The 17,479-nt window shown below is 38.9% G+C and overlaps 1 protein-coding gene across 2 annotated transcripts in view; it reads left to right on the plus strand.

The window, feature by feature from the left end:
• The window catches only part of waw (Translation factor waclaw), a 192,376-nt gene that overhangs the window by 110,829 nt on the left and 64,068 nt on the right, over window positions 1-17,479 (plus strand). For both annotated transcript variants that reach the window (XM_090393583.1, XM_090393584.1), the window contains exon 11: window positions 5,391-5,518. In XM_090393583.1, the coding sequence (XP_090249709.1) occupies window positions 5,391-5,518 (128 nt within the window). The remainder of the gene's footprint in view (window positions 1-5,390; window positions 5,519-17,479) is intronic.

Genomic DNA, 17,479 nt, shown 5'->3' on the forward strand with positions numbered 1-17,479 from the left:
TAAACAACTTGATGGAAGCTAAACACACAAAAAACTCAACGCCATCATTTTGAATTTCCCGACGGAAAATGGAAAATCATTACAAGAGGACATCAACAAACTAGCTGAAGAATGCAACATCGATCATAAGAATATCGTCAGGTGCCATCATTTCAGACCTATAATAAAAGGAAGGACGGTACGAACTTTCCACGCCTATCATTTGCACAAAGGGAACAAAGATGCCAGCTTCAAAGACAACTCAAAGAAAAACGTCAAAATGGTGACAATAGTTGGACCATCGACTACAGACGAGATAAACTGGTGAAAAAACCAAGTGATGCCACTAGCAGCTACCATGGAGACCAGCTAGACAGTGCATAGGAAATGTGCAAGACCCATGCGGTCCAACATACAACTCGCAAAAATCTACACATCCACTTCACCAGCATCCGTAGCCTAAACTCCAACCTGAATAGTGTCCACTACCACCTACAGTCTACCAAACTCCACCTGCTCTTCCTGGCAGAAACACAAATCTCGCTCCCCCCCCCCCCAGCACCACTTATCTCAACCTCCCAAACTACACACTCTTCAACTTTCGTCTATGCATACATCTGCTCTGACATACCTTGCCAGAGAGCACCCAACTTAGAATCACCCAACTTCGGCCTCCTTTGGTTGAAAATATCCCTTCCCCACTCAGTCGAGTTCGTCTGCTGTCTCTATCGCTCCCCCAACACAACCAACCACCCTGAGCTCTTTAATTTTCTCTCCCTAAAAATTGACTTTCTCCAATCCCACTTTCCCAACAGTGAAATCATCCTCCTAGGAGATTTTAACGTCCACAACACTAGCTGGCTTTCCTCCTCCAGTTGTACAGATCTTGCAGGCAGAGATGCCAAAACATTTCCCATCTTTCTCATCAATGGTGAATGCATTGCATCGACCTTACACAACTTGTCCAGATGCCAACCAGAATACCAGATAACCTAAACCACTCCCAAAAACCCTAGATCTCTTCCTCACCAATGACCCCTCCAAATACACAGTGAAAGTAATGAGCCCCTCGGGCAATTCTGACCACAACCTAGTGCTCATCTCCTCCCCCATGTAACAACGTTTACACACACTCACATACAAGAGTAGTTTGGCACTATAACAGTGCCAAGTGGTACAGCCTCCGCAACGTCTATGCTGCATTCCCATGGTTGGACTATTGCTTCCGGCCTTCCAACTCAAACATATGCACTGAGCTTATTACTAAAATAATCCTCATCGGCATGAATATATACATTCCACACAGTATTCTGAACTGCCATTCCCTAACGAAATCCTGGTTCTCCAAAAGATGTTCCAAGGCTGTAGAGATCAAACACCAGACATACCACAACTGGCTGAAATCAAGAACCCCCATCCTCCTTCAGAGTTTACACTGAAGCCCATAATAAATGCAAAAAAACAATCAATGCTTCCAAAACGGAGTTTGAAAGAGCAAAAAACAAGAAACTAGCAGCCTCTTCGAACGGCAGCCTAGCCTTTTGGTCTCTCGCCAAAGAAATTGGGCGTAACTTCTGTCCAACACTATTCCCATCCCGATGGCTCTACTGCATCATCACCCACAGAAAAAGCCAATCTTCTGGCCTCATACTTTGCTTCATTTACCATAACTGACAATGGTAAATGTCCCCCCCCCCCCAAACCATTCCAGACACCCAATATACAATGTCCCCTATATCCTTTTGCCAGGATGAGATCAGAAAAATACTGTCCAAATTAGACACAAAAAAGTCTCCTGGCCCTGATGGCATTCCCCCAATTGTCCTGAAAGTTTGTGCTCTAGAACTGACCCCTGTCCAATATCTCCTATATGTACTGGAATCTATCCCACAAACTGGAAATTGGCCTATATTCAGCCCATTCCCAAGAAGGGTGACAAGTCATTGCCATCCAATTACCGCCCTATCTCGCTACCTCAGTCATGTCAAAGGTAATGGAAAAAACCATCAATTCCCAACTCCTTCACTATCTTGAAGACACTCATCAAATAAATGACTGCCAGTATGGATTCCACCACTGCCGATCAACAGGAGATCTACTCACATATGTCACCATCTCTGGACAAATGCAGTGGAGAGGTTTTTGGCGAATCTCAAGTGGTTGCACTTGATATCTCCAAAGCCTTCGACTGGGTCTGGCACAAAGGCCTACTAGGCAAACTACCATCATTCAGCCTGACCCAAGGCTTCTGTAGGTGGATTGCCAGTTTTCTGTCTGGACGCACCCTGTGTATGATGGCGGAAGGCTCCCTATCATCTCACCATCCAATTCACGCTGGGGTCCCATAAGGTTCTGTCCTCTCACCAACCCTCTTCCTGTTATATATCAATGACCTGCTGCAATTAACCTCCAACCCAATACACAGTTTTGCAGATAACAGCACACTACACTCCTTGCTTGCATTTGATAAGCCTTACCCTACACAACTCACCTCAACCTACAGAACATCCACCACCCTCAATTCCGATCTCGAATCTATCCTACAATGGGGTTCGGATAACCTCATAAATTTCGATGCCAAAAAAACCCAGTTCTGTACTATTTCACATAAAAAAAGAACCATTTTTTTCCACTATCTTTTTTAACGGTACCCAAATTTCCAGACAATTTGAGATCTCGCTCCTTGGAATCACCCTCACATCAAACCTCTCCTGGCACAAACATATCTCAAACATTGCATCCTCAGCCTCAAAAAAAACTAGGATTTCTCTTTCACTCAAGACTTTACTACCCCCGAACAGCTATAAACATTATACAAGTCATAAATCTGCCCAACTATTGAATACTGCTCCCACATACAGGGTGGGGCCCCCCAAAAGCTCTCTCAAAATGCTTGACGCAATACAGCGATCAATCAACTCAATCAACGATCCATCCCTTAGCAACTCTCTCTCCCCACTTTCACACATATGTATGGTCTCCAGTATGTATATTCTTCAAATATTTCCATGGGAAATGCTCATCTTAAATAACATTAATAATTCCTCCGCTCACTACTGAACTCATTAGAACACGTGCAGCTGCTGTACAATATCCCTTCACAGTACACCAAGAAACAAACAGAACAAATTTTTTTTCCTCTTCCTTCATCCCTGCAACTGCTGCACTGTGGAACAGTCTCCCACCTGCTGTGTTTACCAAGGAATGCAATTTAAAGTCATTGAAATCCAATGTAAATAAATTCCTGCTTTCCCAACCCATACACAGTACTAAAGGTTAACCAACCAACCTCCTGTGGGTGGGTTCAACATAAAAAAAAAAAAAGAAGTCTTAATATTTCTTTAAAAAAACACCAGTGCTAGTGGGGACTAAACCACCACTAGCACCAGTAAAATAAAAACAAAGTGAAAAACAAAATAAAAGAAAGCCATAGTACTTATACTTATTTTGCTGAAAACCAAGATCTCCTCAGTGGGAGTTGAGGTCTCATCAGTGGGAACCAGACCCTGAAGCAATACCGTGAAAATGATGCCAAAGTCATATTTTCATATATGAGTAACCAAAAGGTATCACAGTTTATTATCAAATACTCTGGATTAGAGATAGTAGTCGGAAGTTTTTCCACTTGGTTTTACTATAAATTAAAGATACCAAGAAATTATATACTTGGTTTAATCCTTTATTCAAGTGTAAGCAAATAAAGTTTGTACTTGAAGTATTTTTAGGACTGGAGTAAATCGTGTATAGAAGCTAATAACTTCACACCATAATTGTCCCAGTCCTGAAAATACTTCAGGTTCAAACTTTGTTTGCATACACTTTGATAAAGGATTAAACCAAGTATTTAATTTCTTGGTATCCTTAATTTATAGTATAACCAAGTGGAAAAACTTCCAACAATATAATACAACATTGGATATCTAATCACACCCAAGTTGATTAGATATCCAATGAGATATCTTACATTTATTAACATTGAAATATATTTGAAATATGTTTCATCGAAATATATTTCACTAAGTGGAGAAATCACCCAATTTCTGTAATGTATAATATTTTATAAAAGCAAATGCTGAACTTTTTTTTTTTTTGTTAGTATTATGAAATAAGATAATATTTCTTTTGTAATTTTTCGCCATTGAGGCAGTTTACAAATACATTTTACGCAAAGTTAACAAAAAAAAAAAAAATGGAATCTTGCATTCCATAAACATTCTAAAAATGACCTGTCTGAATGCAGACGTGACATGTCACACAGGCATGAGTAATCTTGCCTGTGTAATTTTGTTTTTTGCTTACTTGGATAAAGGATTAAAACCAAGATATTCTTGGCATCTTTAATTTATAGTAGAACCAAGTTAAAAAAATTTCAACATATACAGGGTGTTCGGGATAAATATTTGACATATTTATAATTAATTATATTTTTCCGTAAGTTACATGTATTAACACACACTTCTCTTCATTTAAAAGTTTGGACCCTTCTTCATTCATATACAAGATGTCAGAAAGGATGGATAGCTGGAACCCACCTGAATCATGGAAGAGAATAACTTGTATCATGATGATTCGTGCCCGCCATCAAAATAAGGATATTACGACTGCTGCCCAATGCTCCCTGAATACAGTAAAAACAATCAGGCATGAACTAGAGACTTGCAATGGTGACTACGAGGATGTAGCAAGAAGAAAGATCCCTAGCAGACGATCTGATTGCATTCGTACAGCAGAATTCCTCGCAAATCTGCAGGAACAGGTGTTGAAGAACCCTGGCATTGGAATTCGGGCTTTGTTCGTGGAGTTGCTAACTGTAGTCAAGCCCTGGATAACAAGGGTAGCCAATGGTAGGCCGTATGTATGGCAGCAGGATTCGGCCCCTTGCCACACCTCTGGGAAAAGTCAAAAATGGTTGTCTGAAAATTTCTACGACTTCACCAGTCCAAATGTTTGGCCTCCAAACTCCCCAGACCTTAACCCCATGGATTATTTTGTATGGGGCGCAGTTGAAAAAGACACCAATCGCACTTCCAGTAATACAAAAGCCCAGTTAATGGATAAAATTAAAACAGTTTTTGCGGCCCTTCCCAGGGAGACTGTAGCATCAGCTTGTTCGAGGTTCCGAAGCAGAATTGAAGCTGTGATCGATGCTAATGGTGGTTATTTTGAGTAAATCTTGTTGATAGTATTGTAATTAACTCTGCCTGTAATGTTTTTTTGTCAATTCATTAAATTTAATAGATACAAAGAAGATTTTCTTTTTCCTTACGAAACTGTCAAATTTATCCCGAACACCCTGTATATGTCACTTATCATGGCCTGGTGTGAACTTTATAACTGACAGTTTTAAATAAAATGTTTATATTTTTTAACAGTTTAACTATAGTATTACTGATTTTATTTATTTTCCCTAGTCCTGCCTTAGGACAGGGTTGGAGATTGGGATTTCTTGGTTTACTTCATTTGGAAGTGTTCTCACAGAGATTAGATCAAGAATTTGATGCTCAAGTTATTATAACTGCACCAAGTGTACCATATAAAGGTAGGAAAATTAGTTGCATCTTCTGGTATATATTTTGTAAATATTACCAACAAAAATTAATGCAGAAAAAAATAATTTGGTGCAATGAAAGCTGTCCTTTAATTATTTGGCCAAACATTTGGCCCTAAGGGCCAAAATGTTTTTAGAAGTTTTTACGGTTATCATCATTTGTTATCATATACCTTTAAGAGGTGTATAAGATACTGTGATAGCTCAGTGCAATTAAGGTTTTGTTGTTAATTTCCTATCAACAGTTTTTAAGTGATCATATTTCCTCTTTTCCATATTTCCCTAATTCTTAGCAATTTGTAAAATAAATAAATAAATAAAATAAAACTGAATGTGAGAAATTTAGAGAAATTTCAGAAGACAGCTGGAAGCAGTGGAATATAATAAGGATCTGTATTTAAGTTTTGTGATTTGGAAAAAAGTATATGGTACAATGCTAAGTCAAATCTGTTCAGAACATTAAATCTGAATGATTTAATGGAACCTTACAGAACAGTGTACTTAGCCTGAAAACTAATAGATGTGTAGTAAAATGGTTTGATGTTAACCTCCCTACCAGCCTAGGTGGATGAAATAGTGAGTTGCATCTTATCCATGTTATTCAATAGGTGTTACAGAATTGTATCCAGATTGAGCTGGATGTCTATAGACATCATGGCCGGTTTGGTTGATTAAATCATCTGTAAGAAAGGCTTGTTATATTACATATGTTTATATCATTAAAGAAAGTGGTATTAAACTTAATTCTTTATTCTGTGCAATAAGGTTATCTTAAATGATAGCTGTAAATAGCTATAATTATAAATATCTTTAGCTGTCATTATATAAATAACAATAAATAACTGTCCATTAAGAAGATTTATAAAGAACTTATAAGAATCGTTATAAAGAATTTATAATGATATAAATTACTATAATTATAAATATCTTTATCTAGCTCTCATTATAAATAGCTATAAATAGTGTAATTAAAAAAGATATTATTTGAATAAAGTTAATCAGTGACTGGAGACAACAGATATTAGATCTCTGAGGAAAATTAGGGAAGTAAACAGGTGGCATCAGTGGCAAAACACATTAAAAAATGAAGCAATCAGAAAAGAATGTGGCATGATTAATATTAAAGAATGTCTAAGCAGCTCTAATGAAACAGGGTAATTAAGCAGAAAGGAAGATGAAAGTAAAATAAGTGTTTCAAGTAAGTTCACAGGAAAGAATTTAGAGAAAGAAAATATATAGTTGGGATTGATGGAGTTAGGATCATTTTAGAAGATTGATATATAAAAGCTGTGAGAAGTGGACTAGGGCTACCGCATCAAGGCCTGGCGCGGTTAAAGAAATGAGCCCAGCAGGTGGAGAGGATGTTGCAAGTGGGAACACTGAATGTTGGAAGCATGACTGGAAGAGGAAGAGAGGTGGCAGACATAATGAGGAAGAGGAAGTTGGACATTTTATGTGTGCAGGAGACAAGGTGGAAAGGGGGAAAGGCAAAGGAACTGGGAGATGGATATAAATCGTTCTACTCTGGAGCGAATAACAAGGGAAGAAATGGTGTAGGAATTGTGGTGTGTGGCAGAATGAAGGGTGAAGTACTGGACGTGGGTAGAAGGAACGACAGGATCATACGAATGAAATTGGGTCTTGGAGAAGAGCGGGTGGTCGTATTATGTGTATGTGCCCCGCAAGTTGGTTGTATAGCAGAGGAAAAAAAGATGAGTTCTGGAACGTGTTAGATGAAGAAATGAGGGAATTGAAAGAAAATGAGATGGTGATTGTCAGAGGAGACTTGAACGGGCACATAGGAAGACAGAATAGAGACTGTGAAAGGGTGCATGGTGGCCACGGAGTGGGAATGATGAACCAGGAAGGAGAGAGGGTTGTGGACTTTGCAGTAGCGTTTGATCTGGCAATTGTGAACTCGTTTTTTCTTCAAGAGGGAAGAACATTTGATAACATTTAGAAGTGGTAACAACAGCTCACAAATTGACTACATTTTGACTAGAAGAAAACATCTTAAGGTTGTGACAAATTGTAAAGTAATTCCAACAGATAAAGTAGCACAACAACACCGACTGCTGTGCGCAGACTTTAAAATAAGATCGAAGATAAGAACTTCTGGTGGCCATGGGATGAAGACAATTAAGTGGTTTCGCTTAAAAGAGGAGAGTGTGAGGAATCGTTTTAGGGAGAGAGAGTGTTAGAGAGGATTTCGGATGGACTGGAAAGTGTACAAGATTGGTGGAAACATAATTCAAAAGTAATCCTGAGCTGTGCAGTCGAGGTGCTTGGTGAGACATCTGGAAAGATTAGAGAGCAGAAGGAGGGTTGGTGGTGGAATAATGATGTACAAGTGGCAGTGACAGCTAAGAGGAAGGCAAAGCAGAAGTGGGATGAGTCAAGAGTGGAAGAGGACAGAGAGGTGTACAAAGAGAGAAAGCAAGAAGCCAAGAGAGTTGTGGCACAGGCGAAGGCCATGGCATATCAAGATCTGTATGATCAATTAGAAACAAAGGAAGGACAGAGAAAAATTTACCAACTAGCAAAATGTAGAAATAAAGCAGCTAAGGACATCTTACATGTGAGGCAGATCAAAGATGCTGAAGGAAGAGTATTATGGAGGGATGTGGACATAAGAAACAGATGGAAAATATACTTTGAGGGACTTTTGAATGAGGAAAATGCAAGGACTCACAGAGGAGATGGGCAGCCTTCTGAGGGGATGGTGCAGAACATCAGTAGAATGGAAGTGACGGAGGTCATGAAGAGGATGAGAAATGGAAAAGTGGTGGGCCCCGACAGAATTCCAGTGGAGGCATGGAAGGCAATGGGGGAAGAGGGAATTGACCTGCTGTGGGACCCGTTCATGAAAGTTTGCCAACAGGAAAATATACCCGAGGAATGGAGGGAGAGTACTCTTGTTCCCATCTACAAGGGTAAAGGGGATGCACAAGACTGTAAAAATTACAGAGGAATAAAGTTGATGTCCCACACAATGAAGATCCTAGAAAAGGTTCTTGATGGTAGATTGAGGGAGGAGGTGGAGATTGCAAATCTCCACCTCCTCCCTCAATTTGGCTTCATGCCTGGTAGATCAACAATAGATGCTATCTTTGGGTTACGACAGATGATGGAAAAATATCGAGAGAAACAAAGGGAGCTACATCTGGTATTTATTAATCTGGAGAAAGCATACGATAGAGTGCTAAGGCAAGAAGTCTGGAGGTGTCTGAGGGAGAAGAAGGTGCTGGAGAAATATGTCAGGTTGGTGCGGGAAATGTACAGAAATGTGAGGACAAGTGTTCAGACCTGTTTGGGACAGACAGAAAGTTTTCAAGTAACAGTTGGCTTGCATCAAGGGTCAGCATTAAGTCCGTTTCTGTTTAATATTGTGATGGAGGTGGTAACAGAGGAGGTGAGAGAAGATGCACCTTGGACAATGTTGTATGCAGATGACATCTTGCTGTGTGTAGATTCAAGAGAAGAAGCGGAAACTAAACTGGAAAGATGGAGAAAAGTACTGGAAAAGAGAGGTATGAGACTGAGCAGAAGTAAGACAGAGTATATGTGTTGCCAGTGGGCGGTGGCCAGGAGACAGATCTGAAGCTGGAAGGAAATGTCATCAGGAAGGTGAGAGACTTTAGATACTTAGGTTCAACAGTGGAAGAAGATGGAGGAGCTGAGAAGGAAGTGGGATGCAGGATACAAGCAGGTTGGAGGAACTGGAGGGAGATGGCTGGAGTGTTATGCGATAAGAGGGTGCCGATCAATCTGAAAGGCAAAATTTGTAGGACAGTAGTGAGGCCAGCTATGACATATGCTATAGAAACTGTGGCCCTGAGGAAAAATAACATCAGCAGGATGGAAGTAGCAGAGATGAGAATGCTTAGGTGGATGTGCGGTGTGACCAGAAAGGATCATCTGAGAAATGACTATGTCAGGGGAACAGTGAAAGTTACGAACTTAGGAGCGAAAATACAGGAGGCAAGGTTGAGATGGTTTGGTCATGTGATGAGGAGGGTGGACGAATATGTGGGAAGAAGGGTCATGCAGATGGATGTGCAAGGAAGGCAGAAGCGTGGGTGGCCAAAGAAGAGATGGAGGGAGCTGGTAGAAGAGGACTTGAAGATGAAGAACTTGGATGTGGTGACAGCCCAAGACAGGAAGGTGTGGAGGAGGCTCATAACAAACAGTGACCCCACTTAAGTGGGAGAAGCTGTAGAAGAAGAAGAAGATATATAAAAGCTGATCAGATTGCATATCAGACAAATAACAAAGCAATTTGAAAGAAAGTTGCTGAGTGCAAACAAATGAAATCATTACATTGATTTGTAATAATATCCAAGTCCCTTGAGGATGCTCACCATAAAATGATGGTTACCTTAAATTATTTCTGCTTACAGATTCTTGAATAATGTCCAGTTCCTTTTTAATATCTTCATTTTTTAACATGGTTCTGTTATTAAAGCCATTGAACACTGTCGTGTATACTGCAGCTTGGTGTTTTGGTTGATTTCTCTCTTATTCCATCTTTATTCCATTTTTACAGTTATTCCATATTTACAGTTGACTCTCAATATAGCCAAACTAACACAAGAACACCTAGCTATGGTGGATAATTTGCTATAGTGAGTTTATTTTTAGCATAGTCTTGTACTTGTGGGGATGATGTTTTAGGATTATTCAGTAGTTTTTTATAGTCTTTGCTATAGTGAGTTGACCAAATTTGCCATCTTCACTGACCATTGCAACTAACTATCCAAATGCTTTACTTGTTCCAAAGGTACCCCTGAGATTGCAGTTGGGGTTTTTACCAATTTTAATAGTTTTCGTCTTTTTAATGCTGAGATAGGTAGGAGATGAATTTTCTTGTCCTGGAATGTGAAACCACTGCACAGCTTGCTGGAGACTTGAAGTGGCTTGCAAAAGTTCCATGTTTGATCTAAAGAGCAATATTCCTCAACTTTGCAAAAAATAAAGAAAAATACAAAAATATTATTGAGTTTATTACAGAATGGATTACAGAGTTTGGTGGATAGGAGGAGAAGAGGAGATATGATGAAGACCTTCAAGTTAGTTATGGGAAGTGCATTGTGAATACAGGGAGTGTAAATAACTTCAAAGTTCATTATGATAGATATGTTGCTGGTTGATTGGGCTTCCCACAATGAGACTATTGATTCCATGGAAGTTTCTGAAATAATAATAATGTATATAATTAATAATAGTGGGGGGAAAAAATCCTTACCCCAATAAGGTATGCTAATATATTATAAGTTTATACAATCTTTCATGAGTGGAAGTAACATAAAAAAAATTTTTTTAAATAGAAATAAAAAATAAAAAACAAATGGTTTTTATAACTGCTATAGTTATTTTAGTTGATTAAAGAGTCCTTAAGAGTTTGTTGACAAGAGAGAATACATTACTTGTGTTCAATAATGACTACTACTTCCGATTTTGATATCAGGTTTAATGCTTCTTTGTTCTAGATAGATTATAATCTATACAGAATGTAGCATATATGTTTATATATATATATATATAAGGTGGCGCACATGTGTAAGAAGAGCTACAGATTGAGATAAGTACTCTTGGAATAATTAAGTATATATGAGTGTTTGTTTGAGTAAGAGCTGCTGTAAAAGTTGTGCGCTATCATTATTATTAGTGTGGGGGATTTTGTTTTGCTTAAACTTAATTACGAATTCGTTGTTATTATTAGACTTTAGAGCGTTAACTGGCAGAATAAACATGGCGACGGCTTTGTCATTCCATGACTTTAACTTAGATTTCAGTTGTTTCGTTAAGTGTGAGGTGTGTTATATGTATTCTTTCGATTACATAAATGATTTGTGGATGTTTAGAGTGGATGGAAGGAGGGTGTATGTGCGAAGTGTGACCTGAATGAGGAATTGATGAATGCAAATATGAAATTGATGACAGAAAGTGTTAGTAGCGAGAATGTCGTTGGGAAAACGAGTGCAGGTTCGAAAGAGAAGGATGGTGTGAAAGAGAGGCGAAAGAATGTTGAAAAATCGGTAAAAAAGAAGACGAGTGATTTAAAAACCGTACCAGATGTTAATAAGGACGCAAGTGAGGCGAGAGTGGTGGAAGAAAATGAAATTGAGAGAACGAATGAAACTGGAAATGGCGTGATGCAGCAATCGAAACTGGAAAAAATCGAAAGAATGAATGATAGTGAAAGTTGGACGCATGTTGAACCGAAAGTACGGAAGCACAGAAGGATGAATGAGAGTGAAAGTGAGAAGAGGGTGTCGAGAGTTAGAAAATTAGAAAGAATGAATGATAGAGAGAATGTGACGCGAGATTCGGAAGTTGAATTGGATTGAATGAGGAAAGAGATGAAATGGATGCGGAATGAAATTAAGAAAATTCGGGTAAAAACTATTAAAACTAATCATGATGGCACGAAAGAGTTAACAAAAGATGAGTGAGTGGTGTTATATGGCGACTCCATTATTAAAGGTGTGCTGGATGATAGGATGCACAAGATATGTTTTACAGGTGGTGAAATGAGTAGAGTGATTGAGGTATTGGATGTGAGGAGGGAGCGAGCAAAGGAGTTGATGGTTTTAATCAGCATGAATGATTTGACAGAAGACAAAGAGCAAGTCAAAATGGATGTCAGGAGTCTGCTTAGAAGGATAAAAGAGAATAGTGTGACAGGAAGGGTAGTCAGCGTGTTGACTAGATATGACTGTAGTGAGATGAGGCAGAGAGCAAGGATTATGAATGACATGCTGGCTGAAATGTGTGAGGAGATGGGAGTACAGTTTGTTAATGTGTGGAATGAGTTTGAAGGAAGAAGTGAACTGTATGGGAGCGATGGACTGCATTTGAGTGGTTATGGTGTGAGTTGCTTGGAGAGAATGAATCAGATCAAACAGGAAGTGATGTGGAAGAGCAGGAGAGATTGAAGAGGTGCTCCGAGAGGAGGTAAGAGCATGTGTAGACAGGAAAGAAATGGGATGACCTAGGATCAAGAGGAACCAGTTGGAATTGAAAAGGGTTTTAAAATGAATAAGCAGAAAGGGAAATTGCCCCCATTCGAGCATGGAGAGATCACATCGAGTGAGTGGTATCAGTGGAACTAGCTGTAGATCTAGAAATGAGCTGTTGTGTTTGTATACAAATGCTAGAAGTATAAGAAAGAAGGCAGATGAAATGGTTGCATTAATTGCGTCTGTTCACCCAAAGATTGTCAGAATAAGTGAGACATTTTTGGAAGAGGATGACATCCTGACAGGAATAGTGATGGAAGGGTATGATGTGTTTCGTGAGGATAGAAGGGATAAAAAGGGAGTGGGGGGAGTGCTGTTGATGATAGAGAAAGAGTTATGTCCATACAAAGTAGAGATGCAGGAGGGAAATAGTGCCAGTGGTTTTGAGGCAGTATGGTGTGAGATAGAGGTGAATGGAATCAAATACTTGGTTGGATGTTGTTATAGACCAGGTAATGTGGATGGTGGTGATAATGGTATGTATAATCAAATTAGTTAAGCAAATAAGAAAAGGGTGATCATTATGGATGATTTTAATTATGGCAATATAGACTGGAATGATGAGATAGCAACCGGAAGTAAAGAAGATGAGTTTCTTGAGTTTTTGATGGATAACTACCTCAGACGGTATGTAACAGAGGGCACACGACGACTAAGAGGTCTTGGATTTGGTCATGTCATCAGAGTATATAATTATAAATGAGGTGTCAAATCATCCACCAATTGGTGAGCGTGACCATGAGGTGATTACCTGGTTGGTTGCCAGCAGTGTGAGGACCTCTGTGAGAAAGGGTATATGTGGATCTACAAGGGGGGGGGGTATTATGAAGAGCTCAGGAGACAGCTTGTGGGTGTAGCATGGAATGAGGAGCTAACTGGAAAAGATCAATGCAGCTTGGAGGATTTTCAAAAACTATCTAGTAGATGCAATGTCTAAGTGTATTCCAAGGGTGAGAAGGTTAAATAAGGTAGGTGTGAGATGGATGAATAAAGAGATTAAGCATGCGATACAGAGAAAGAGGGCATTGTGGAGGCAGCATAAGAGAAGTGGAAATAACCAAATCCATGAGGTCTACAAAGACCAGGCAAGGAGGTTGGCTTGGTTGGTGAGGGGTAGCTAAAGAGAGGTATGAACAGCAGTTAGCTATTGAAGCCAAAAAGAATCCTAAGGAATTCTTTCGATATGTAGCCAGATAAAAGAAAGAATGATTATGGAAGGCATTGATTGGAGAAAATGGTATGAAGACAGCTGTTGCAGAATGTGTGGTGCTTAATGAGCAGTTCATAAAGATCTTTCAATCTTGTGAATGTGACTTCATGGAGAGATTGAGAGCAGTTGATGATTGGGAGGAGAGAGAGACTGACTGTAAGTGAGCAAGAGGTGTTTGGGGAGTTGAGTAAACTAGATGCAAATAAGGCTGTGGGACTTGATAATATATCATCGTGTATTCTGAAGGAATGTGCCAGGGAGTTGACACCTGCCTTGACATATTTTTTTAATACGAGTCTTGTACTTGGTCAAGTTCCTAAGGAGTGGAAGAAGGGCAAGATTGTGCCACTTCATAGAGGAGATGATCGAACTCAAGCATCAAACTATAGGCCTATCTGTGTGTCAGGTGTTGTGGTTAAGTTGTTGGAGAAGATTGTGAGAACTAGGATCCACATCTGGGTTGACAACAATGGTATTATCTTTGATGGACAGCATGGATTTGCTAAAGGGAGGTCATGTTTTAGTAATCTACTTACTTATTACAATAAAATGACTGCTTCCTTGGACAGAGGAGAAAGATACACAGTAATATACTTAGATTTCGCAAAGGCTTTTGATAGAGTACCTCTTTGATAAATTGATAGTTAAACTAGAGCAGATAGAGTTGGATATTAGATTAGTGCATTGGATTGGAGACTGGCTATCTGATAGGTATCAACAAGTTGTGTATGGGGGAGCGATATCCAGGAAAAGGAAAGAATAGTGGAGTGCCTCAAGGGTCTGTTTTGGGGCCATTACTGTTTAACTTGTATATTAATGATATAGGTGAAGATTTGGATGGAGATATTCAGTTGTTTGCAGATGATGCAAAGTTGGGACAAACCATAAAGAGTAGTGATAATGTTGTGGCCTTGCAAGAAGACTTGAATAAATTGAGTGATTATTCAAATCAAAGGAGGGCATAGAAATAGAGATGTGAGTTCAATGTTGCAAAATGGAAGGTTTTAAAATTTTGAAAACAAAGATAGGATGCAGAATTTATGCTTGGTGAGGATATATTGTTGGAGGTGGAAGAAATAAGAGATCTGGGGGAGATAGTGCATAAGGATCTGGAGTTTAGGGGACACATAGCAAAAATGTGAAGACAACACAAAGGCTTCTGGGAATGATGCAGAGGACATTGACGTGTAGAAGTAAGGAGATTCTTATTCTGTAGTATAAGACTTTGATTAGGCCACACATGGATTATTGTGCCCAGATTTGGTCACCGGGTTTCAAGAAGGATGAAGAGATGTTGGAAAGGGACCAAAGGTGACTGACTAAGGTAGTTTCTGACCTCTGGAATGTTGAGTATGAGGAAAGATTGAGAAGAGTGCAGAGTCTGGTGAACAGGAGGAAGAGGGGAGATATGATAGAGACCTACAAGTTATTAAGGGTTGTTATAGGATCAATGCTGAAGAGGTTCTGCAGAAAGTGGGAGATCGGGGGAGAACCAGAGGTCATTCCTGGAAACTGTATTAAGAGGGTGTGAGTAGGGGGAGTGAGAGGCAGGTTTTTTTCGTGCAGAATTATGAATGATCGTAATGCCTTGTCTCAGAGTGTGGTGTCTGCAAGGAGTTTGAATGTGCTCTAGTCATGGTATGATGAGCTGTGTGTGTGATAAAAGGACCTCCCAGATGAGTCTTTGACTCCATGAGGTTTTGGGGTAATAATAATAATAATAATAATAATAATAATATATATATATATATATATATATATATATATATACACACACACACACACACGAGGGTGGTCTGAAAGTTCTCGACCTAACAATGAAAAAACAAATTTATAATTTCAAATTTATTTTTATTTTTCAACATAATCAATCTCTCTTAAGATTAATACATTTATTTCCAGTGATGCTCTAGCACCAATATCCCATCCCTGTAGTGGTTCAGTAAGATCTGCAAAATACCCCTCTACAGCTGCAATCACCTCTTGATTCGAAGAAAAACGCTGATCAGTGAGAAAGAGTTTTAGTTTTGGGAAGAGATAGAAGTCAGAAGGAGCCAAATCTGGGGAATAGGGTGGATGTTCCAACAATTCATAGTGCAGATTCCTTAATTTTCCCATTGCCTAAACACCTTTGTAGGCAGGTGCATTGTCTTGATGAAAGATGTTTTTTTCTTCTGCAAACTGGGTCTTTTCTCATGAATTTTTTCATCTAGTCTGGTTAAAAAATCGGAATAATATTCCCCAGTTATTGTTTTACCCATTTCAAGATAATTAATAAACAAAATGCCTTTAGCATCCCAAAACACCACTGTTATGACCTTTCCTGGTGATGGAACTGACTTTGTCTTCTTTGGTGCTGAACAACTGGCTTCTGTCCACTGTTTTGACTGCTGTTTGGATTCTGGTGTGTAATGGTGAATACAAGTCTCATCCATAGTAATAAATCGATGCATAAAATCAGGTTTATTCTTGTTAAAACGCTCCAAACGCTGTTCAGAGATTTTCATGGAGTGCGTTTTTGATCTGCTGTGAGCAAGCGCGGCACTTCTCTTGCACAAAGCTTTTTCATTTTCAATTCTTCATGCAAAATATATCCTACACATTCTTTTGAAATGCCTATAGTCTCAGCAATTTCATGTGCTTAGACTCGCTGATCATCCAATACGATATTGTGCACTTAATCAATGATTTCTGGTGTTGTTATACTTTTTGGACGCCATTTATGAGGATCATCTTCAAGGCTGGTAAAGCCATGTTTAAACTCTGCAGCCCATTTCTTAATTGTCAAAAACAAAGGAGAAGAGTACCCATAAAGTTTTATGAACTTCGAATGAATTTCTTTTGGCATTAAATCTTCTTTTACAAAGAATTTTATAACCACACGATACTCAATTTTATCTGTTTCAAGGGATACAGCAACACTTCTGCTTCAGACAGCTGTATGAAACAAACTACTTGATAGAATGACTTGCAATTTCACATGGATGCTTATGACAGATGTACCAACTTAGAAAAAAAAAAATCTTGCCAGTAGTGTTTCTATCTATGGTCAAGGTCAAGAACTTTTCAGGCCACCCTCGTATATATAATATACAAGGGTGGTCTGAAACCGATATACAATGGCTCATATATATATTGAGCTACAGTGGCTCAGTATATATGAGCCATTGTACCTCAGTCAGTTTCAGTGATGATACTTGATTAGAAAGAAAGACCAACCTTTGAATATCCCATCTAGGACATAAAGAGCAAACCCCTATCAGGGTTTTTAGCTGGAAACTTGAAAAAAAAAAATTTAACCTATTTGGAGGAAATGCCAACTAAATTATTATTATTATTAAGAGAGACCTCTGGGATGTCAGGAATTCATCGAGTGAGGCCATACTATTCACACCAGCTGTCGTACCTGTTCTTGAATTCATTTGTACTACTTGCACACACAATATCCAATGGCAATCCATTCCATTGAGAGGAAAATCTAGTCCCCCCCCACTCACTTCTTGACAGCATTCATTCTCAAATTCCAAGGATTGCCTCGCATCTTTTCCCCACCCTCCATAAAACGAAAAATTCCTTTTACTGAAATTCTGTATAAATAACCCTTTCAGAAATTTTTAACTTTTAATCATATCACCCCTCTTTCTCATGTTTGCTAGTGCCTGGAGCCTACAAATTGTTAATATATCTTCATAATTAGTATTCCACAATCCTTATATCATT

The sequence above is a fragment of the Typopeltis vanoorti genome, chromosome 6, assembly GCF_054136105.1.
Source record: "Typopeltis vanoorti isolate ZY-2024b chromosome 6, IOZ_Tvanoo_1.0, whole genome shotgun sequence".
Classification (NCBI taxonomy): domain Eukaryota; kingdom Metazoa; phylum Arthropoda; class Arachnida; order Uropygi; family Thelyphonidae; genus Typopeltis; species Typopeltis vanoorti.